The sequence below is a fragment of the Manis javanica genome, chromosome 9 (genome assembly GCF_040802235.1).
Source record: "Manis javanica isolate MJ-LG chromosome 9, MJ_LKY, whole genome shotgun sequence".
Taxonomy (NCBI): domain Eukaryota; kingdom Metazoa; phylum Chordata; class Mammalia; order Pholidota; family Manidae; genus Manis; species Manis javanica.
The window spans coordinates 51914756-51938061 of NC_133164.1; the positions used below are offsets into that span (position 1 = coordinate 51914756).

At 39.8% G+C, this 23306-nt stretch overlaps 1 protein-coding gene across 3 annotated transcripts in view; it reads left to right on the forward strand.

Annotated features, from left to right (window-relative positions):
* DGKH (diacylglycerol kinase eta) overlaps positions 1 to 23306 on the forward strand; it is a 199297-nt gene that overhangs the window by 55071 nt on the left and 120920 nt on the right. For all 3 annotated transcript variants that reach the window (XM_073212570.1, XM_073212571.1, XM_073212573.1), the window contains exon 3: positions 22139 to 22249. In XM_073212570.1, coding sequence (XP_073068671.1) covers positions 22139 to 22249 — 111 coding nt within the window. The remainder of the gene's footprint in view (positions 1 to 22138; positions 22250 to 23306) is intronic.

Consider the following 23306-nt stretch of genomic DNA (forward strand, 5'->3'; position numbering starts at 1 on the left):
GTTTCACATATGTAGGTGCTACTGTGTAGGATGCACATATATTTATAATGGTTATATCTTCTTGTTGGATTGACCCCTTTATCATTATGTATTGTCCTTCTTTGTCTCTTGTGATTTTCTTTGTTTCGAAGTCTATTTTGTCTGATGCTAGTACTGCAAATCCAGCCTTTTTCTCCCTGTTAGTTGCATGAAATATCTTTTTTTCATCTTTCCACTTTTAGTATGTTTATGTCTTTGGTTTTAAAGTGAGTCTCTTGTAGTCAGCATATAGATGGGTCTTGTTTTTTCATCCATTCAGTGACTATGTTTTTGATTGGTGCATTCAGACCATTTTCATTTAGGGTGATTATTGATAGGTATGTACTTATTACCACTGCAGGTTTAGATTCGTGGTTACCCAAGGTTCAAGGTTAACTTCCTTACTATCTAAGAGTCTAACTTAACTTACTTAATACACTGTTACAAACACAACCTAAGGGTTCTTTTTTTGTCCTCCTTTTTCTTCCTCCTCCATTCTTTATATATTAGGTATCATATTCTATACTCTTTGTCTATCCCTTGATTGACTTTGGGGATAGTTGATTTAATTTTGCATTTGCTTAGTGATTAGCTCTTCTGCTTTCTCTACTGTGGTTTTATTACCTCTGGTGAGAGCTATTAAGCCTTAGGAACACTTGCATCTATAGCAGTCCCTCCAAAATACACTGTAGAGATTGTTTGTGGGAGGTAGATTCTCCCAGCTTTTGCTTATCTGGAAATTATTTAATTCCTCCTTCAGATTTAAATGATAATCTTGCCAGATAAAGTATTCTTGGTTTGAGGCCCTTCTGATTCATTGCATTAAATACATCATGCCACTCCTTTCTGGCCTGTAAGGTTTCTGCTGAGACGTCTGATGTTAGCCTGATGGGCTTTCCTTTGTATGTGATCTTATTTCTCTCTCTGGCTGCTTTTAATAGTCTGTCCTTATCCTTGATCTTTACCATTTTAATTACTATATGTCTTGGTGTTGTCTTCCTTGGGTCTCTTGTGTTGGGTGATCTCTGTACCTCCATAGCCTGAGAGACTATCTCCTTCCCCAGATTGTGGAAGTTTTCAGCAACTACCTCCTCAAGGACAGTTTCTATCCCTTTTTCTTTCTCTTCTAATTCTGGTACCCCTATAATGTGAATGTTGTTCCGTTTGGATTGGTCACATAGTTCTCTCAATACTCTTTCATTCTTAGAGATCCTTTTTTCTCTTTGTGCCTCAGCTTCTTTGTTTCCTCGTCTCTAATTTCTATTTCATTTATCGTCTCTTCCACCATGCCTAAACTGCTTTTAAAACTCTGCATTGTATGTTTCGTTTCTGATATTGTGTTCTGTAATGATTGTGTCTCCTACCGGAATTCATTCCTGAGTTCTTGAGTATTTTTCTGTACCTCCATGAACATGTTAATGATTTTTATTTTGAAATCCCTTTCAGGAAGATTCATGGGGTCGATTTCATTTGAATCTTTCTCAGGTGTTTGATTCATAATTTTACTTTGAACCAGGTTCCTTTGGCATTTCATGTTTGTATATGGTGCCCTCTAGTGCCCAGAAGCTCTACTCTCTGGAGCTGCTCAGCCCCTGAAGCAAAGTTGGGGGTCATAGGGGAGCGGTATTGGTGCCTCTGGGGAGGAAAGAGCTGTTTCCTGCTTGCTGTCTGCTATGCCCATCTTCACTGCCAGAACCAGTGGGCTGAGCACACAGGTATAAGCCTCTATGCTTTGTGTTTGTAGTTTATGTAGATGGGGCTTCCCTTTGGCTGACCTAATGCCAGGGTAGGGTTTGCCGGTTTGCGAGCCAGGTGTGACTCACTGGGATAAAGGCGCCGTAGGCTGTGTTTCACGGAGGGTCCTTCAAGCTGTGTAGCCGGCTAGGTAGCTGGAGTGCCCGAAGATTAATAAAGTTTCTGACCTGTTGGCAGAGTGCACCTGGACAATTTTGTCTATCTGTCCTTTCTCCTGAGCAATAAGCTCTGTGCAATCCTTGCCCCTTTAGCAGCCCTCTTGCTGTTAGGAAGTCTCTCAGACTGCCTGCCTTTCTTTTGTCCCAGAGCAGCCAGATATGGATCCCTGCTTTCCACAAGTGGCTGGAATCTCAGTCTCTCCAAATATTCTGCCTGTCTTAGCTTTCCAACCCTCTAATCACAATAGTACCATGAAAGCATCATGAAATGTCGGTTTGCGCTCCCAGAGCAGATCTCCAGAGCTAGGTGTTCAGCAATCCTCCACTCCCTCCCTGCTCTGTTTCTCTTCCTCCCCCCAATGAGCTGGGGTGGGGGAAGGGCTTGTCCAGCTGGGCTACGGGTTTGGTACGTTACCCTGTTCCATGAGGTTCATTCTTTTCTCCCGGTATATGCAGTTTGGCGCAGTCCTCTTTCATGTTCCTCTTTCAGGATTAGTTGTATCAATTATATTTTCGTATTATATGCGGTTTTAGCAGGAAGCCTCTGTTTCACCTCTCATGCCGCCATCTTTAATCCTATCTTCTAACATGTTTTAAAACATTTTAAAAACAGTAATGATAATGGGTATGGGCTAAAAAATACATTATTTTCAAAATCTTACACATTAGATGCCCCAAAGCATTAACTTGTACTACCACAATTGTTCATGTTTGGAAAAAGACTTGAATTTCAAAACAATTCTGTTCATATTAATTAACTCCACAATATATACTTTTACCCACTTGTACCTAAATATGAATTTAATAAAGCATCTTACATATTTTAAGTATTGAAAATCCAGTGCTAAAATTACTTGGAAACCATGGTTGTAGGGGTTCAATTTGGATTGTTACTCTTTGATTATCATAGTTGCATTCAGCACCTTCAAACTTTCTCCTTTCTAATCTCTCTTGAATACCAAATGCAGACTTAATTTTCTTAAAACACTGAAGCTTTTGTTTAATGCTTTAAACTCAAACCCTCTTGTGGGGGAAAGGAAACCTGGATATTAGGTATTAGTTCTGCCACAAAGTGCTTTGTAACCTTAAGCAAATCTTTTGTTTTCTCATACATCTGTAAGTATGTATGAGTTTTTACTTCCATGATTTCTTCTCTGTCAGTGGGCTTTATGATCTAGCTGTAGGTTACCCACCCAATTCTACCCACTCCACCCTCCCACCCTTTCCCACTCTTACCCTCTGCTCTAGGCTGCTCTTCTTCATCATTCCTGTCTCCTCCCTTCCCCAATTCACACACCATTTGCTGTTAATTACTTTCTGATTACATCATGCTATTTCTCTAGACTAGAGTGACATCTTTCTTTAGTCCATTGAGTTAATTCTGCACATACTTTAAAAATAGTCTTCTAGAGCTTATGGTTAAAGAAAAGTTCCTGGTAGTATGCTGGAAGTACCAAATAATGTAACATTAAGGTAGATAAGGAATTGGGAACAAGCCATTTGGTTTGTTTGGAATTGTGCTTCTAAAATGGAAGCCACCAGCCACATGTGGCTGTTTAAAATCAATTAAAATGGAATACAGTTAAAAATTAAGTTTTCACAAATCCTACCATTTGCAACAACATGTATGGAGCTAGAGGGTATTATGCTCAGTGAAATAAGACAGGTGGAGAAAGACAAGTACCAAATGGTTTTACTCATTTGTGGAGTATAACAACAAAGCAAACTGAAGGAACAAAACAGCAGCAGACTCACAGACTCCGAAAAGGGACTAGTGATTACCAAAGGGGAGGGGTTGGGGAAGGAAATGGGAGGGAGGGAAGGAGAAGAGGATTAAGGGGCACTATAATTAGCACTCACAATATTGGTAGGGCATGGGGAAGGCGGTACAGCATGGAGAAGACAAGTAGTGACTGTATAACATCTTACTATGCTGATAGACAGTGACTGCATTTTGGGGGGAGGACTTGATAATGTGGGTGAATGTTGAAACCACAATGTTGCTCATGTGAAACCTTCATAAGATTGTATATCAATGATACCGTAACTTAAAAAAATCAGTTTTAGGTCTCACTAGTACATTTCAAACGTACAGTAGCCATATATGGCTAGTGGCTACTCTTTTGGACAGTGCAGATTCCATCATTGCTGAAAATTCCACTGGATATTGTTGGCCTAGAAGGTCGCAGGTGACTTGGAAGTTCTGTTTCAGGGACTTCTGGGGGAGAGATACATTGGCAGATGATCAGATGATCATCAATACTTGATGAAGAAACAAAAGTGATGAGCTTAGACAGTTGGTTCTAAAGGTTTGACAGTGGCAAGAGGGAAAGATACAGGAGAAAATATGATGGCCAAGTGAAAAGAGGTGTGTGGGAAAAAAAGCCTGTAATTGGAGGAAAAAGTAGGAAGAAAAAGGTAGATAGTGGATATTCAAAAAACCTAGTGATATAGAATGTTGACGTGGTTTTCATTCTGTTTCCATTTTGGTGGGAGCCCCAAAAGGTCACAAACAAAGCAGTGGGCACAGTGATATCCATGTTCCTTAGTTAGGTTTGTATTTCTTAGCTCAACACCTTGAAAGTGTGCTTGTGGTTGAAGATGCCAGGACAGGGCCTGGGGGTGGGGCGGGAAGGCAAATGATCCTTCCATGTCTCCTCAAGCTGAGTGTTGGGCTTGGAAGGAGACTGCTTGGCTCTTTTGACATGACCTGTATCCTCCTGAGGCTGTGAGCACATGAATCTGGACTTGAAAAGTTTAGAGGTCAAATGCTAGAGCTATCCCCACCTGCCTGGCTCCAGAACAAGGAGAGGCAGCTAGCTACACTGGCCAGGGAGCCAGCTGTGCTTTCACTAATAACAAGGCAGCAGTGTCTATTTTCCTTGGGCCAGGAGAGGGCATGGTGGTCTTACAAAGAGTGGCCCCACCCAAGAGCCTTTGCTGCCAGGGACAGCGTGACCTTCGAGGTAGAGGCTGGAGGTGTGCCCATCAGATACAAAGGCTGAGGGTGCACGGGTGTTCTAAGTGATAACTTGGGGGAGGGGCTCTGCTTGAGCCTTGGGAGCTGCAGAAAGATGTTTCCAGAGGGAAAAATCTGCAGAACCCAGGAAAATGTCCCTTTTGAGGACTCATACACTGGGTAGTGAATTGAAGGAAGGAGCTGGCAGATTCAAAAGAAGAAGGCTACTGTGCCTGGAACAGCCCAGGCTGGGGTAGGGAAGAAGCTTTAAGTTTGAATAATAGAGTTTGAAATTTGGGCTGACATTTTACCTAGTGAAATATAACTGTGCTTGTGACCAGATGATGTTTGAGTTTTAGGAATGACTGAAAAAGCTTTGGACAGGTTTCGTCCATGTCAAGGAATAAATAGCCTTCTGAACAGAGTAAGGGTGCAGTGGAGAACGAAGACAGTTTTTGCTGCTTGCACTCTGTTGGGTCCTACTGTTTTGGGCAATGGCTGTACTCAATTGGAGTTTGATGAGAGTATAGAATGTTTAGGAGAGCTCTTAAGAGATTGTGTTGAAAACTAAGTGAAAGGCTAGTAACCTGCAGCATGTCGGTTAGAAGAGAAACAGTGGGCATTAAGTGGATCAGGTGAATGAGATTTTGCTTCTCTTTCCAGGAGTGCTCTGTAGTCTGGGATAAGGAAGAGATTGTCATATATTTGTCTGGGGTTTATGGTTTTGGTAACTTTTAAGCCTTATAGTTTTGTGGATTGTCATGTTGAAGTGAGAATAAAGTAAACGGAGAATGCTATTTAACATAGTTGAGTTTCCTCTTTTTGTGGTGGTTCAAGTGCCCTTTGAAAATGCTATTAGGGTGGTAGCAATTAAATAGATTTCTTTTCAGTTCATGATGGGCTGAGTAATATTCTATTGCTATTTATTTTTAGGATTGGTCCATTTATTATGTACATTCTATGAGGACTCTTACTATATTTCATCAATTAAAATGCTGTCAGCTGCAGGTAACGAAAAAACCCTGAGTCATATTGGCTCAAGCACTGCGAATGGGGCAGGCTCTAGCTCACTTCTCTCTGGTGTTCTCCGGCTTTGCCTTCCTCTCTGTGTTAGTGTGTGTTTAGCAAGGTGCCTGAGTCAGTCTCAGGTGTCATGTTCAGACAGCAGACAGAAAACGGCTCTCCCTTCAGGTATACCAATAGCAGTCTCCCTCCCCTCCTCACACCCCCCACCACCACCCCAGAGACCTCCACTCAGTGGCTGGAATTGGGTTACATCCCACCTCTGAACTAATTACTGATGACTAGGTGAAAGGAATCCTCAGAACAATTTATTAAACTAATCAATATGTACTTGGTAGAACTAGGAATGAATAGAGGCAGCATCCCCTAAGCTCTGCAAGAGTAGAGAGCTAAACCATGTCAGGGTTCTGTTAGGAAGGAGGAAAAGGGAAATGGGTGTTGGGTCGAGTCTTGTACCTACTCCTAGAATGATATAGAATGACTAATTGATTAGATGGCAGAAACATGGTATTTATACAAAACCCTAAAATACACTGGCTTAAATATAAAGTTTATTTCTCTCCCACCATTAATAGAGGCATGTGGTCCAGAGCTAGTGGGAAGCGGGGACTCTTAACACAGTTTGAATACTAGAGTTGCCCAGTTGTAACAAAAAGAAATCCCCCAAATTGAGAGACATAAATAGTTTCTCTCTTACATCCCAGTTCAAGGAAAGCTTCTGAGGTGAGTGGGTTTCTCTGCTGCAGGGAGCTATTCAGGGATCCTGGTTCCTTCTGTGTTGTTTCTTTGCCATCTTCCCAGGAGAACATCCTCACCTGTGTGGTCAAAGCTGTCACCATTTCCAGTTCTAGCCAGAAAATGGTGAAAGAGAGCACAGAGGAGGTAGGCCCATCTATAAAGGCTTAGGTCAAAGTGACAAATATTGCTTCTGCCCACACTCCATTGGCAAGATCTTAGGCACAGGGGCATATCTAACTGCAAAAAACCTGGTGTCTTAGTCCATTCGGACTGCTCTGACAAAATACCATAGGCTGAGTGGCTTATGAACAACACATTTATCTCTCATAGCTCTGGACTCTGGTAAGTCCATGGTGCTGGCAGGTTCACTGTCTGGTAAGGACACTGATCCCATTCATAAGGGCTCTGCCTTCATGACCAAGTCACCTCCCAGAGTGTCCACCTCCAAATACCATCACATTGGGGTTTAGGCTTCAATATATGAGTTTTGGGGGGATATAAACATTCAGTCTATCATACCTGGGAAATGTACTGTTGCTGGGCAGCCTCCAAGGTTACTCAACTCACCACCATTGCCAGCAGCATGAAGTGGGAAAGAGAGAGTCCAAACCAGGCCAAGTGTCCATAAGGGGATGGTGCTTAAGTTGCACCAGTCACTCCTGCTCACATCCCATTGGCCTAAACTTAGTCTCATTGCCACATCCAAGAGGGCAGGTGGGAGCAGGAAATGGAGTTCGTAGCTGGAAGGCCAAGTATTGGGAGAAGGCAAGAAGAATGGATATGGTGGACTATTAGCTGTTCCCCTCACACCATGGTTTCTCTCTGCTCTGTGTAGGATCTTTCTATCTGAAGTCTGTTTACTTACTAAACAAAGTTCTATTTAATGCCCAAGGCCAAGAGTCACCTGTCATAATGATTCTGAGTTTGGTTAATTGCCATCGTTCCACCATTGGAAGCTGATATTATTAGTAAAGCAGTATTAGTAGAGTCATTATGAATTAAATTTCCAAAGGCGCTTTTTATATAAAATTTACATAATCTTCTAAAACAATTTAGTTGTATGTATGTATATTATGTAGTGTTAAACTTTTATAACCTAACATGATACATTTGATAAAAAAGAGAACAAATCTTTTTGGAAGTTAGTAGTAGATGTTCTTCTTAAAGCCCTTTTGGACTTTGGTCTGCTACTCTGAGGTGGCCACTAGCTTTCTTATGTAGAAACTATTCTTTAAGTGGTTATAGGATATTGTCTTAAACTTTTATATTTACTCTTTTATGTGCTACTCTTTTTTTTTCTTGGTCATACTTATAAACTAGTTTAGTAAGGTTTATAATTAGATAAATAGATTATGTACACCTTTTATATATAAGTAAATTAAAATGAAATTAGATGGTGTTAAAAAACTTTTCTAAAATTTTGAGCATGATCTCTAATACTATTACTAGCTCTACAAAGGCAGGCATTTGTATCTGTTTTATTTACTGCTGTATCTCCAGTGCTTAGAATAGTTCCTAGAATGTAGTAAACACTCAATAAATATGTGTTAAATGAATGAAAAGATATGTAAAGTACAGTATATTTCATGTATGAATCATCAAACCTGATTTCTTACCTCTGCACTTAAAGAACCTATATGTCTTATGTCTCTGAGTGAAGTAGTATTTATGTGCCCCACCTTCCAAGGGAAAAAGTGCAGCAAGCATTACATCTTCCCTGGCTCTGTCTGTCCTCAGCAGATTCATTCTTTGTGTATGCAGAGAATCATGGACAGTAAAGGTAACACTATGTGATATGGCCTAACAGGCATCTGAGATGTAGGAATGTGTGAATTAGAGGGAGGGAAAGGAAATGTTCTCTTTCATCCCCAAAAGAGCAAAAACACCCACTTTTATCAACACAGCTTTTCTCAAGTGGATTGGAGTTTGAGTAGTATGAGGAGGAAATAAAATAATTTGGATCCTAGAATGACTTTTGGGGTTTAGGGAGATGAAGTTAAACAATCTCTTGACCTGTTTCATGATTTATTTTCTTCTCATACTGTAATATATTTTTCAGAATATATGTATCACTGATAATATTGAACATGAAAGAGATAAGCTTTTTAGAGTAAACATAATCTTAGCACATTGCTCTCCCACTGCAAATTCATTATCTTTTACAAATAGGGCTCTGTGAGGCCTGAGCACATGGAATTGCAAATGAGTGAGCTTTACAATGGCGACACTTTTGGGAAGGAGGGTGTTTTAGCCCAACATTTAAGGATGAGTCAGTGAAATGGAAAGATCCTGGGGAAAGCATTCTGGGCCTGAGAAAAGATACTTAAATAAGGACCCCAAGATAGGAGAATATGTGTTTGCTTAGTCAGTGGTGGTGGTGGGTAGACCAGTATGCCAGGAATATAAGGTGCATGGTGCACCTGGAGAGGTGGCTTCAAGGGCAGTGAAAGTGCAGATGGTCGTGGGTCTCCAGGGCAGAGTTTTTGTTTTATTCTGTGTCTTATGAATGACCAACAAAGCTTTTGAACAGAGAAGTGACAGGATGAGAGCTGTATCTTAAGGAAACAATCCTGGAGAAGGAGTATGGAGAATTAATTAGAGGGAGGGACTAGTTTATATCCATATCATTTCTTTTATGAACAACAGGACACTTCTGTTGGATTTGGTGTTCAGCTGAGGCCTGCCCTGAAAAGCCAGCTTCCCTGTGCGTAGAGGAACAAGAACTGTGAGGACAAGCCCCGGCTGTGCCAACGGGAGGGTTTTGGTTTGCAGACCTTGTGCTCCTTGACAGCAGGGCAACACCTGGCGTGCATCTGCTAGGAGAGCCAAGGTGGACAGGGCTTGGGGTTCCTCTTCTCACTCACAGGCCTGGAGGAACAAGTATTGTGTTCATACTGTCTAGCGTGGACCTCTCCGTGCTTTGTCCCTCTTGTTATTGCCAGCCTTTGGCAAAGACTTGTTTGAATGTTCTGTCTTGCCTCCATTTTATCATGGGTTATTAAGAGTAGAATAGATTTGCACACTTGGGCTGAACTTAAAGGAGAGGCAGTAACTTCAAGGGAAGCTTTAGTGCTGGTGGCAGGCAGGTTAGCTGATTCAGCTCTTGTCCCCAGCAGGGGCTTCTTCCCCCAGTGCTGGTCCTCATTTCCTCATCGGAGGTTAATTGCTAAAGTGTGGGTGAGAAATAACGAAGTTACTAGGATTGGGGCACTGGCACGAGAGCAGATAGGAAGACAAGATTTCAAAAACATTTTGATGGCAACTAAAAAATTTAGGGGTAACGAAGAATAAGGCAGTTTTGGGATTGTATGTTTAGGAGAATGCTGCTGCTGGTAATAGATGTGGTCACAGGAGGAGGAGCAGCTGCCATGGGAAGGTGTTGAGTTCATTTTGAATTGTGGAGAGGGTGAGTGACTTTTACCCTCTGTTATGTAGTAATTTACTGTAAGTTTCAGAATTAGAATGTAGGTTTCCTAAACCAGGTCAATGTTTTTTCTATTATACTTAGACTATATTACATATAAAATGTAATAAAATGTACTTAGTGAGTTGTAGGTGGTGATAGCATCACCACGTGGAGATGTCAAGGAGGCAGCTGTAGAATGAAAAGTTGAGAATAAATGCAGAAACCTGTTTTAGGAGTTACGTGTCTATTTAGAGGACATAATTGGAGCAGTGTGAAGGTTAAGTTCATCCAGAGAGATTTGGCATGTAGGATTTAATTGGACATAGTCAAGGGGCAGTTTTCTTGAAGAAAGAGTGAAAGTTTAGGTTCCCTACTACCTACCTACTTTCCTCTCTATGAATTCAGAGAACTGGCAGAAATCTGAGAATTTCCTCTGCATTTGGGACCCAGATTTTCTCTAGGGAAGAACCAGAGAATTTTAGAGGCAGATTATTGAAGACGAAATTGAAGTTCCAGAAAATAAGCAGGTATTTTGCACAGACTGGTCAGTAGCCCTTTGTGAGATAGGTATTTGTGGTAAATATGTAACTTCTGTTTGTATGTGGTTAGTCCACCAGATCCTGAGCTTCACCCCATTTGCCATCCCATCCTTGGCCATACCATGGATGTCCACCTCCTGCCTCAGCTACAAACTGCAGTTTAAGGCTGGGGACATGAGGAGAGCAGCAGTATTGTGAGATTCAGGCATGTTGTGAGGTTGTCTGCTTTGTACATTAGTGATAGTCACTAAAAAAAGAAGAGTAATGCTTAGTGGTTTATTTTAGGCCATGTTAAAATACCCCTACATCAAAATAGTTACTGCTACATTATTTTCAATAGCCAAAATAAGGAAACAACCCAAGTGTCCATCAATAGATGACTGGATAAAGAAGAGGTGGAACATATACACACTGGAATATCATTCAACCATAAAAAAGAAAAATACTGCCATTTGCCATTTGTGGTGGAAAGCCTTTTGTATCACTGGATTGGATGAACTTATTTATTATGCTAAGTGAAATAAGCCAGTCAGAGAAAGACAAAGACCATATGATCTCACTTACATGTGGAATCTAAAAACAAAACAAAACAAAATGAACAAAACAGCAGTAGACTCACAAACACTAAGAGGTGACCGGTTGTTACCATGGGGGAGGGATTTGGGTGGAGCATTGGTTGGGGGTGTGATGAAGAAGCACAAAAATCTCAATCATAATAAAAGTTGGTCATGAGGATGAAAGTGCAGCATGGAGAATCTAGTCAGTGGTTCTGTAGCATCTTTCTATGTTGACAGATAGTAACTGTGCTAGTTGGGGTGAGGATTCAATAATGTGTTGAACTGTTGAATCACTGTGTTGTATATTTGAAACCAATACAATACTGTTTATCAACTATACTTCAATTAAAAAATACACTTAAAAAATAGTGTGTCATTGTGGCCATGTGGGAAAGTTAAATTAAAATGTCATGTGTGGGCAAAAGGATTATTCTTGAAAGTGAGTAGGGGCATTTGATAAAGGAAGAAGTAAATTCAGCATTGGAAGGATAGATTTTTTTTTTTTACTGCTTTTCAACTGAGTTATTCTGTGCTGCTCACATGTATGGACAGGGATTTGTCTAACTCTAATAAAAGGCCCATCTATGTTCTCAGCTCTAAAAGAAAAACCTGGGCATTTGGCATAACACCACTACCACCCTGTGGTAACATGTTGTAGTTCATTGTATTTCTGTACAGCATGCACATTTTGTACCTTCTCCTTTAAAGGAAAGTACAGTAGTACTTTATAAAGTCATATATTTTATCTCTCCAATACTAAGTAGAAAAATAACATTTAGAAACTCCTGAAGAAGGAACATATTAAAAATAGAGTGCTTAATTTTAGGAATTAACAAATAAAAGTTCACAATGTAATTACTATCTCAGGAAGTTAATTATATCCATAGCCTTTCTCAGTAAAATTATAAACAAGTGTAAGGGACAAGGCACTTTAGTATATCCAAATGGTTTATTGGTAAAGGGGGTAATGAGAATATGTTGAATAATCTCTATATAATTTTGCTTAGAATGCATTAGTTTAAATGTCCCAAATATTAGAGTTTATAGTATTTCAAATAAAACAGTGAAGATACTTTGAATATATTTAGAGGTTTCAAAATACCTCACCAGGCACAAGGAAACAATAGCTTCCTTCTTAATGTTTCCTGCTGTGTACATTCTCTTGATTTCTTGAGCAGACCCAATCACTTCTCAGGATTTGTCCATGCTGCAGCGTAACTAGTTTTTGTTTGACAGATTGAACTTTTCCTTTTTAGACATTGGAGAGGTCCTAGGAGTTGTGGTGGAAAGCCTTTTGCGTCACTGGATTGAACATGGCAGGATGAGAAACTGCAGAGCCACAGACCCATTTGAGTTTTAGGCTTCACTTAATCACTTGTATACAGAATTGCAAAGAGCATTTGCTGCCAGTGTAAGACAGTTAGCCTGACTGTATTTTCCTCTTAGTATATACGTCCCAGACAACCTGAATCAGAATATGTGTGTGCATATGTGTGTTATGTGTAAAAGTAAATAGTTACTTCTGGTAAAATTTTTTAAAAAGCAAAACAGTACTGGTTGTATATTTTTGTGAGAACAAAAATGAATAAAACTGTTTCACAAGCTTCTAGAATATTAAATGCCAAGGTTTGGTTGTGTGAACTTTAAATATGTTAAGTGCATGTAATCATCTTGCCTTACAGTTTTTGACCTGTATTTCATGGAGCAGTAGAATTCCTAAGAGTTACCCCAGAATGGGGAGGCCGAGCTGGTCACTTTAGTATCTAACATCTGGTCATATATCCTTGGATTATTTTTATACACACGGCTGCTTGAGGACAACTGCTCCGAGGCAGTGTTTTGTGATGCTGGAAACAGCCCACACCTGCATCACCCTGTTGCATCATCATATGGCTCAGATTAGCCCTGTCTCCGCCCTTCTATCAGCTGGGTGATCCGCATCCTACTGTGCTGGCTTCTGGCTCTAAACCAATACATCCCTTCCTTGTTCCCATTGCAGTTTCTCTCCAGCGTTTGCTCTCCTGGCTGGGTGACGCAGTCTTGGGTGATGGTGGGAGCAGGAGACATTACTAGGGACGTGGGAAGGAGGAGTAGCCAGGGCCCCTCCTCTCTCCACACCCCTCCCCCATTTCCCAGCCCTTGGTGGTGTCCAGTGCAGATCCCAGCTCCTCATTCCCTCATCCACAGGCCTTACTCTAGTCGTCATCTGCAAACTATATATGTGTGTTTTTTTCTCTGACTGATGGTTGGTATAGCCGGGTTTCGTGAGGGCTACTGGCTGTCCAGAGGAGGAAGGGAGGAGCTTGAGTGAGCTGTCATTAAACCCTAATTACTCCCCCTGCCTCGCTGGCAGAGCCAGGGGGTGGTGGAGAGGGGGCACAGATGGGATATCAATGGGACTCCACACACAGAGAAAGCAGCAGTTCTGGTGTAGAGACGCAGTACTTCCTCAAAACGGGTTTTAGGAAGATTCTTACAGTGTGTCTTTAAACTGCTCAAAGCCAGAGAAGAATAGTGGTTAGACTGAATAGTATCAATTAAAAGGAAGTGAAAAAAAGGCTCAAGTGATGAATTACGTCTTTTAAAGGGTTTATACAAATTATTACTTAAGCATTGTTCATGAGTGTTTTTATTAAGCCTGACTGATAATTGTAGTCACCAAAAGCATTTTAATGTGCATAGGTTCCCAATGCCCTATGCCAGAACTATTAAATCAAAACTTGCCAGAAGAACAGAGGTCCTTTATGTCTATAAAGTTCTCCTTGTGAGTCATATAATCAGCCAGATTTTAGAATAATGGGTGTATTTAATAGAGCTTAATGTAAAGTATGTATGTTTATGTTAATAAAGAGGCTCACATTTGTTTTTAACAAAGTAGGAAATTCATGGTGGGACAAAATTCAGAAGGGAAAAGCAGCATACAAGGTGCAAAAGCCAGAAGATTCTGGAATCAAGAAGAACTGGGGAATATTCTGGAGGCTGATTGAAAAGTCAGGCTTTAAGCAATTTAACATGTGGCTAATAAGAGAAGCTGACAGACTGAATCGGAATGAGATCAATTGGCTTACCGTCCAAAGCCCTAAGAAAAGGGGCAGCGATCAGTCAGTATAAATTCTGGCATGTTTGTAGAGGAAAATAGATTTTGTTTGAATTACACACACAAAAACATCATTTAGAAGGGCAAATAAAACAAGTAATGTGACAATAGGAGATACAATACATTGAAGTGCAAGCTTGTGATGAAGATAGATTTTTAATTTTAGACCTGTAGGGTCAAATGCTGATTTGTGTGATTTGTGTTTGACTACCTTTCAAGCCAAATTACCTAAGTTCACCTGTTGGATAAGATATGGAAGGATAGAGAACCTTTACAAATGGTAGTTGATTTGCACATTTTATAGGTATATCTGCCTATATAACTTCCAAATGAAGTATTAATGCTGATGAGATGGATGGCCTGCCTTAATAAAGATGAAATGGTAGTAAATAAGAGCAGAATGGCTTTCAATTTGGGGGAAAAAAAGGCAGGAGAGCCAACAACTAAATCCTTATATTTGCTGCAGGGACATTTGCAAACGAGAATGAGTTTCCCTGGATCCAGTTCTCAGAATACTGTTCAGTTTCCTGCTCAGGCTCTCACTTGAGGGCTCTTAAGATGGTGTACAATTCACATTTCCCCCAAAAGACATTTCCACTGCTTTACTTGAATGTCAGTCTTCACTTCATTTATTTGTTCAATGAATAATTACTAAGAGCTATTATCTGTGCTAGGAACTATGATAAGTGCTTGGCTACGGAGGTGAATAAGGTGGGCCTGGCCCTGCTCTCATTCTGCTCGCAGGCTAGTTGGGGAAATAGATGTATTAATTTGGGGTCAGCTGAGTTTGGAAATGTCAGTGGCATCCAAGTGGTGATATCCAGCAATAGTTGTTGTCATTTTCTGATTCTAACTGGTAAACAAGACTCATGTTCTAAGAAGTGAAATAATCATATAGCAGTTGCAAACTCTGCTCCATTGCTGTATTAAGTGCAATTGCATGACTTATTATTTTGTTTAATGTCTAGAAAACTTTACACAATTTGGGGCTGTATGCTTTATGTATACGTTTTGTGGTTGTTTCTCTAAATATAAGCATTGGGCCCTTGGTCAGGAGTAGTAGTTATTTAGCTTGTGTCAGTCCCACTTAAAACACCTTTTCCTAGAAGCATGACCCTCTAAAATAGTACTTACTTATGATATTTTATACTTATATAGCATTTATGAGTTTATGAATTATATTTGTGCATCATTTTGTTTCATCCTAACAATTCTAAGGAATCCAGGGCTGGTGATATTTATTCTAACCTTATAGATGTGGAAACTTTGGCTCATAGGTGTTAGTACTTATTTGTGGTCACAAAGCTAGTACGTGGGACCAGAAGTAGAGTCCAGTTTGGGATTCTTTTTAGGAGTCAGGTCTATTTCTTTTATATGTTCTGCCTGTGTATTTCTTTCTTGCTGGAAAAAAAAATCAGAATATTTTTCTCCATTGAATTCCTCAAGTTCTTATCAAAAGAAGTCTTGATTCTTTTAATTTCATTTGTTTCCTGATTCTCATTAAATTGATTAACATGGATTAATGATTTTCTTGTATGAGGTACATGGCTGTATGTAAAATGGAAACATATTATGTGAGAGACACACACACACACAAATTTAAAACAATTCCTATGCAGGAAGACTAATGCTATAAATTGTGTATGAGCGTAGTGCTGTGGGTGCACCGAGGATGGGATGGGCCTGAGCTGTGGCGGATGATTGGACGGGGTGGGGGGCTTACCAGAAGAACCAGAGCATAGACAATATTATGAGCAGAAGGAAGAGCTCATGAGAAAGCTTGGACATAGGGAAGCATGGAGGATTTGGGGATCAGCAATTACTCCTCTTCTGTGCTATTATTAGGTGAATTTAGGAGGACTCCTGAGGGCAAAGCTGTTAAAAAGGGTAGGCCACTAGTGGAAGGAAGAGAGTAGAAATATGGCATGGGGGACAGGAAGCCATTAAACATATTAAACCGAAGTGTGGTGGTGTCAAATCTGTTTTTTCAGGGGTAATTCTGTCCACCTTGGGAGAATGGACTAGTTGTGGGAAAAACTGACAGCGTAGAGAACACCTAGGGAGATGTTGAGTCAAGGGGGTAGGAGGAGCTAGAACTAAGGCAGGAGCAGGAGGAGTGGAGAGATGAATTGAAGAGATGGAACCTTTTCTACAGTAAATAATACGTATGATGAAGACTAACATTAGTGATGGTAATATCTTGTCATACACATTTTAAGAGAATTTTGTATTCTTTCATATCCATTGTCTCACATGTCTTAACACAGTGATAAATAGGTATTATTTCTGCTTTAGGGGCTAGAGTCTGTACAAAGAGGTTTACTATTAAAGTCGGATGGAATACTGATGTTATAGGTTCTGTACAGACACTCAGGAGGGCATAGGCAGCATCCCTGGAGCCTATATAACAAAACGGATAAGGAAATGTATATGGCAAAGAAAAAATCTCTGGGAGGATGGAGTAGACAAAAGTTAAAAGAGATAGGAAAGAAATGATTACATACAAAATATTTAGTGTGAAAACCTCTTGACCCAGTCTGCTCCAGCTGCTATAACAAAAATACCATAGACTGACTGGGTGTCTTCAACATTAAATTTATTTCTCACAGTTCCAGAGGCTAGGAAGTCCAAGGTCAGGGCACTAAGATTTGGCGTCTGGTGAAGCCTGCCATCTTCTCAGTGTGTCCTCACGTAGTGGGCTTTGTAAGAGCTGTAATCCCATTCATGAGGGCTCCACCCTCATGACATCATCTCCTCCCAGAGGGCCCACCTCCTCATACCATCACGTTGGGGTTAGCATTTCAATTTGCAGGGTATGCAAACATTCAGCCCGTGACAACCCAACCCTCCCATCACAAATTCCATTCCCATTCCCTGGAAGAGAGTTAAGGGGTCATATTGGGACAAGACTAGGAGGAGCTAGAGATTCTTCTGGAATTTTTGAAAGCATCTGTAAAAGATGAGTCATCACTGACATTTCCACTTCACCATTTCACGCTTTTTGCCAAACCTATTGGATGGCCTAAAAAAAGCCAACATTTGAAAATGTACATTTATCAGATAACTTGGGCATCAACTATCTGACTTTTCAAAGATTCTTAGCTTTACTAAAAGGCTCATTAAATGGCTCTTTGTAAAGTTGCACACTCCTCAGCACATTAAAGTAGTATTCTTTCAGAGGAACTTCAGCTTGTGACACAGATGTGTTTCTGAAATTTTAGGTGAAATCCTAGAGCCCCCGTATGTGTAATTTAAAAGAGAAATTACTTCTGTTTGCTCTAAGCAAGGAGTGTGAAACGAACAGTTCCACAGCTTTAAGACATTAGACTGAACAGTCTCAGAAAGCCAGCTAGTTAAGGATCTTTCAAATTAAAGTTCACTGTATTGAAAAGTTTTTCAAAGCCAAGTTCATTTAACTTTTTCCTTTGAATATTTGAAAACTGGATTCTTAGATATGGTTTTACTGACTATTCGTAAGGGCCAGAAAGTATTAAACTATTATCTGCCAGACTGTATGACTAAATGCAGTTAAATGTAAATTTCTAAGCCCTTTTTTGAGGGAGGGGAGAGTTTGGTTCAATCCCTTATCCTAGAGATTGTGTACAAAATAAAATTAAAATTTAATGCTTAAATTTGACACATTCTTAATTATAACTGATGATAACTTTATGTCTTACTAACTTCAATGTGTTATTCTAGTTGAACATTAATATTGAACGTAATAAATGTTATAATTTTAAAGAATGATTCCATTTTTTCACTTAGCATTCTCATTGTATTTTTTTGAGATTTTTGGAATAACACATGTCTTTCTCTGAACCACACTTTGATTATATGTTTATATTTGCTAGGGTTGTTGCAAATTAACGATTTTTTGTTATGCTCCTTCTTTTATAAGAAGTGTTTGTTTAGCTAGCCATATATAAACAGAAGTTTATTTTGAGTATTAACTTTCATGTGAATAACTGCCTCCCAGTTAAATCTTTTAAATCATGTCTCTTTTAGTAAAACAAGCTAGCCTTAGAATGCTTTCTTCTTTTTTCTTTAAGAATTGAAAATGAACTGTTTGTATATTATAACAGAGAAGTTTGTAAATGCATGAAGATAAGGACTGTATCTTACACATATTTGTATTCCCCACAGCCACACACATTGCAGATTAACCCATGGCTTATAGAAGATTTAAGGAACATAAAGTTATATAGAAAAAAACAGATACATTATATGCTTTGAATCTAACTATGTAAGGACCATCTTGAAACTAACAATATTCTTGCAATCAGGATAGGCAGACATTTTTCCTATCCCTCTGCCTAGTTCTCCCAAAGTGTGCATTTAGGAGCACATACACCTTTGTTCATTATATCTGCTGTTTTTAAACACATGAAAAGAAACAGACTCAGATGGGCTAAATGCTGGAAACTATAAAATCGTTTCCAGCCATTATTACCTGTTCTGATTGTTTCATTCTTTTAAAATCCAAAGTTACCTCACATATTGTTTTACATTTAAAGATGTTCAGTTCAGCATTTATGGTGGCCCTAAGGTGTCAGTTAATGTGTTAGGTAGTGATGTTATTAAAATACACAGGATGCAGTCTTTGCTCTTCTGAAGATCACAGCATGGTGGGGCCACAGCCCGTAAACTGATTCCATTCCATGGCACGGGTGCAGTTACACACACTGGATAAGGGTGCCTTAGACGGACAAAGCTGGGGTGATCACTTTTTCCTGGGGGTCAAAGAAGCTGCCAGAGGGGCAGTGGCCCTGGATCAGAGTTGGACGAATGGGTGCTTTCAGAACTGGCACACTGAGGAGGGGACGTTTGGGTAGAGGGAGGAACATGGGCAGGGCAGGCAATGATGCTGGGGCACTGCAGAGGTCTTCACTGATATGTATGGAAGTCTGGACTTTATGCTGCAGACAAAAGAGAACTAACAAAGGGCTTTAGCTGGGACATAATATAAGCAGGTTTTCAGTTTAGAAAATTACTTTAATAACCGTGTGGAGAATGAAGTAGGAATTAATGCTTTCTTAAAACAGTGCTTATAGAACATAAATAGGCCAAACATGAAGTTTTCTTCCTCATTGCCTTAAACGGTACTTTACAAAAACCCTGATACACTTAGTTCTATTACTGGAGTATCATTGGAAGTTCAATTTGTACAGTGTGTCAGTTCTCTGTGTGGATTTAAGAATGATAGGCTCTCTACCCTGGGTATCGTCAGATATTATAGCAGGACAGCAATGCAGCTCACCACATAATGCACTCTAACCCCTTTCTCTCTCTGTCCTTTGCATCTAGTTGCTGAAGCCAAATGCGGAGACTTTTCCTTGATTGTCTCCTCTTTTTTGCCCTTCAGCCTATTAGCAAGCAAGTCCAGCAGATTCTGCCTCTGAAATAACACCGCAAATTGCTCTACTTCTCTCCATCTTACTAATGCTACAACCTTAGTTCGAGCTCCTAGTGTCTCCCTTGAAATACTGCAGCTGCTTCGTGTTGGTGCTCTGCTTTCTCACCCATTTCCTCATCTCACCCTCCTGCTTCACACATTTTGTTAGTTTTTTGCACTTACAGTAAAAGGCAGACTGCCCATTGTGGCCAGCATCTCCTTGCGCAAATCTCCCCTAACCTCATCTCTTGACACTCTCCTGCTCCAGCTGTTATTTGCCCTCAGAGTGGCCTGCAAACATATACGCCCTTCTGTCAAGAAGCTCTTATAATTTGGTGCCTGGCAAACACTCCCTGAACTTAATAGCCTAATGATATCATAATAATAACACTTTCTGCCATTTACTGAGTGTTTTCTGTAACTCAGACAGTGTGCCAAGTGCTCTCCAGGCATTATTGTATAATTAAATTAGATGCAACAAGCTTATGAAGTTGGCATTATTATTCCCATGTTGGAGGAGCAGAAACTGGGGCACAGAGAGCTGGAGTAACTGGCCCAGGTTCATGTTGTTAAGTGTGTGGTGGAGCCTGACTTGAAGTCTGTCTGTCTGACTACAAATTGAGTTCTTTGGTGTATTGAAGTTTCAAAAGTATTTTGTTACCATTAAATTGTAATGATCTCACAACAATTACTGGAGGACAGTCTCAAAGTGAGTTATTGAGAAAATCTCTTATCTGAAATTGAAAGTAAACATCAATATAATGTAACTATGACAACAAACTTTTCTTAATATTTTATGCCTTATTGATAATAAAAGATAGTATAGTGCAAAAGTTGGGAATAAAGTCTGGAGTCAACAGACCTGGGTTTAACCTCAGTACCAACTATTCATTCATATAGATCTCAGTATCTTATGTGCCAGATAATATTCTGGGCACTTGAGATATGTCAGTGTGCAATCCAGTGGGGTGGATTTAAAATTTTGGTTCTGTAAACTGTTTTTGTCTTGAAGTCTTCCTATAGCTTTACTACTGTTCTTTGAATTTGGTATAAATGTGATCCATCTTGGACCCCATCCCAAGATCTAATTGAACCAGTCCTGTGATATGTCTCCTAAGGACAATCTCACAGCAAGACTGAAAGTTTAGTTTGCTATAAGGGTAGTTTCATTCTTACATCCTTTCTTCTTCCCTTCCAATTAAAATGAAACATTATATTTAACTTTATTAGATATAATAAACTCAGGGGCCTTCTAATAAGAGTAGCACAATAAACATAATAAATGTGTGAATTACATTATATGTTAGAAGATGCAGAGTACTCTGTGTGGGGGAGTAACTAAGATCAAGGTGGCGGGGAAAATGAAGAGCCTGTTGTATTATTAAAAGGGAGGTCAGTGAGGTCATCTCACTGAGAAGGTCAGAGACTTGGAGGAGGTGAAGAAGTTGTACAGATGGACATCTGAGGGGAGAGCAGTTCAGAAGGACAGAGTAAAGAGTGTCCATACCTAAGGGAGGAGTGTGCAGGCCACTGAGAAGCAAAGCTCTGTTGTGGACAGAGGGGTTCCAAGTATTTTGCTGGTGACTGTGAAGTGAACTTGCATAGATGAAGTATTTAGCTCAAGGTCTGGCCCAAAGGCACACAGCCCCTGCCTATCATTTCCAGTCACATCTTCTGCTGCTTACCCTTGCAAACCCTACCTTGAATTTATAACCAAAAGCTCTCTGAAGATTCCCCAAATACCCATGTTGTTTTAAACCTTTCTACCTTTACACACATCAAAACACCCTTTCCATCTCAAGACCCAACCCAGGCTCTGCTCTGTGAGGACTTCTTTCACTGCCTCTGAGGCAGAGCTGATGCGTCCTTCCCTGGACGCATGCTTTGAATACGTATTTGTTACAATAACATATAGCTAATGATAACTGACATTTAATGAACACTTACTATGTGCCATGCAAGAAGTCCTTTACATGTTTTTAACCCTCACAACAACCCTGAAGGGTATGTCCTATTGTCACCCCCATTTCATAAATGAGTTAAAAAGGCATGAAGCTTAGTAACTTGCTTAAGATCATCTAGTTACTACGTAGTGGCACCAGGAATTGAACACAAGGTTTCTTGCTCCTGAGCCCATGACTTTCTTACCCATATTGCACCTCCACTCTGTGTGCCATTTATTGCATATCTACTATGTGCAAGGCAGTGGATGCATCACACTCTGTTTCAAGCATTAGCCGATGTTCATGTCTCTTCCATACTATTTGTTATTGCTTGGAGGCCTGGGAACTATGTCAGATTTGCTTTTGCTCTTTAGGGCTTTGAACATGTACTTTCTTGGTTGAACGGAAAGCTGAAGAAAATATTCCCTCATGTAATTTGTGGGACATGGGAAATAATATTCAAAATGTTAGTGGTAGTGTATCATTAATTCTGAATTTGACCTGGTTTTGAATTTCACTTTAATCATGTCGTTGTGCTTGTGTCTCTTCCCAGACCAGTATTAAAGAGGGACAACTATTGAAGCAAACCAGTTCTTTCCAAAGGTGGAAAAAGCGATACTTCAAACTGCGAGGTCGTACACTCTATTATGCAAAGGACTCAAAGGTAATTCAAAAGAATATTAATTACAAACATTTTAGATTGTGGATGGATTTAAAATGTTGGTTCTTCAACCTGTTTTTTGTCTTGAGGCTCACTGTAACCTTACTGCTCTTACATGAATTCAGCGTAAATGTGGTCCATCTTAGTCCCCACGGCAAGGGAGTCTGTTTGAGTCAGTTTCATGGCATGTCCCCTAAAGAAGATCTTATAGGAAGATTCTAACATAGTTTTTTCTTTCTTCCTGTCTTGTTTCCTTAATGGAACATTTCCATAATGGAAATGAAACATTAAGTATAGACTTATTAAATATAATAAACTCAAAATTTTGGGTTTCCTCCCTTTCTTGCTACTTTTTACCCTATAAATCTTTCTCTCACCATGAGAGAGAAAATTGCTATAGTCGCTAAGAATCCATGCTCTGGTGTCAGACAAGAGTTGTTATCCCAGTTCCGGCACATTCCAGTGGCGTGGCTGTGGACAGCCTGTTGGTGAAAGTAGGCTTAAATGGGATAATACACATGAAATGCTCACACAGTGCCTGACATGAAATATTCAGTTATGTTAGCAGTTAAGAATAAAACTCATAGTTAAATAAAATCAAGGCTTTAAATAATTTTTACAGAACAGTTGAATAAATAAGAATGATGTAGTTTTGGGCAAAAAATATGATGAGCCTTCATTTAAAACTGGTAGTTGAGTATTCCTTCAAAAGTTAAGATTTCTTGCTACTGTGCCAGTTGAAAAATTAATAATTCCATATTAAAAAATGTATAACTAGTAGAGTTATACAGCAGGAGGTAAAAACAAATAAACAAAACTAATTCTTAGTTTATGCAGCTGTAGAAATAATAACCAAATAAAATAATCTTACTGTGAAAGTCATTATGCTCAGTGCTGTCCTGATCCGGCTCCACCCTGATTTTTCCCATTTATTTCTAGGCAGCATCGACCACTCAATAGCCTTCATTTCAGCCTTGCCTCATCTGTCTCCACCTGACAGAATTCTGTTCTCTTTATCCCCTCAAAGGCTTATTCCATCATTCACAAGGCAAAGGTTAAG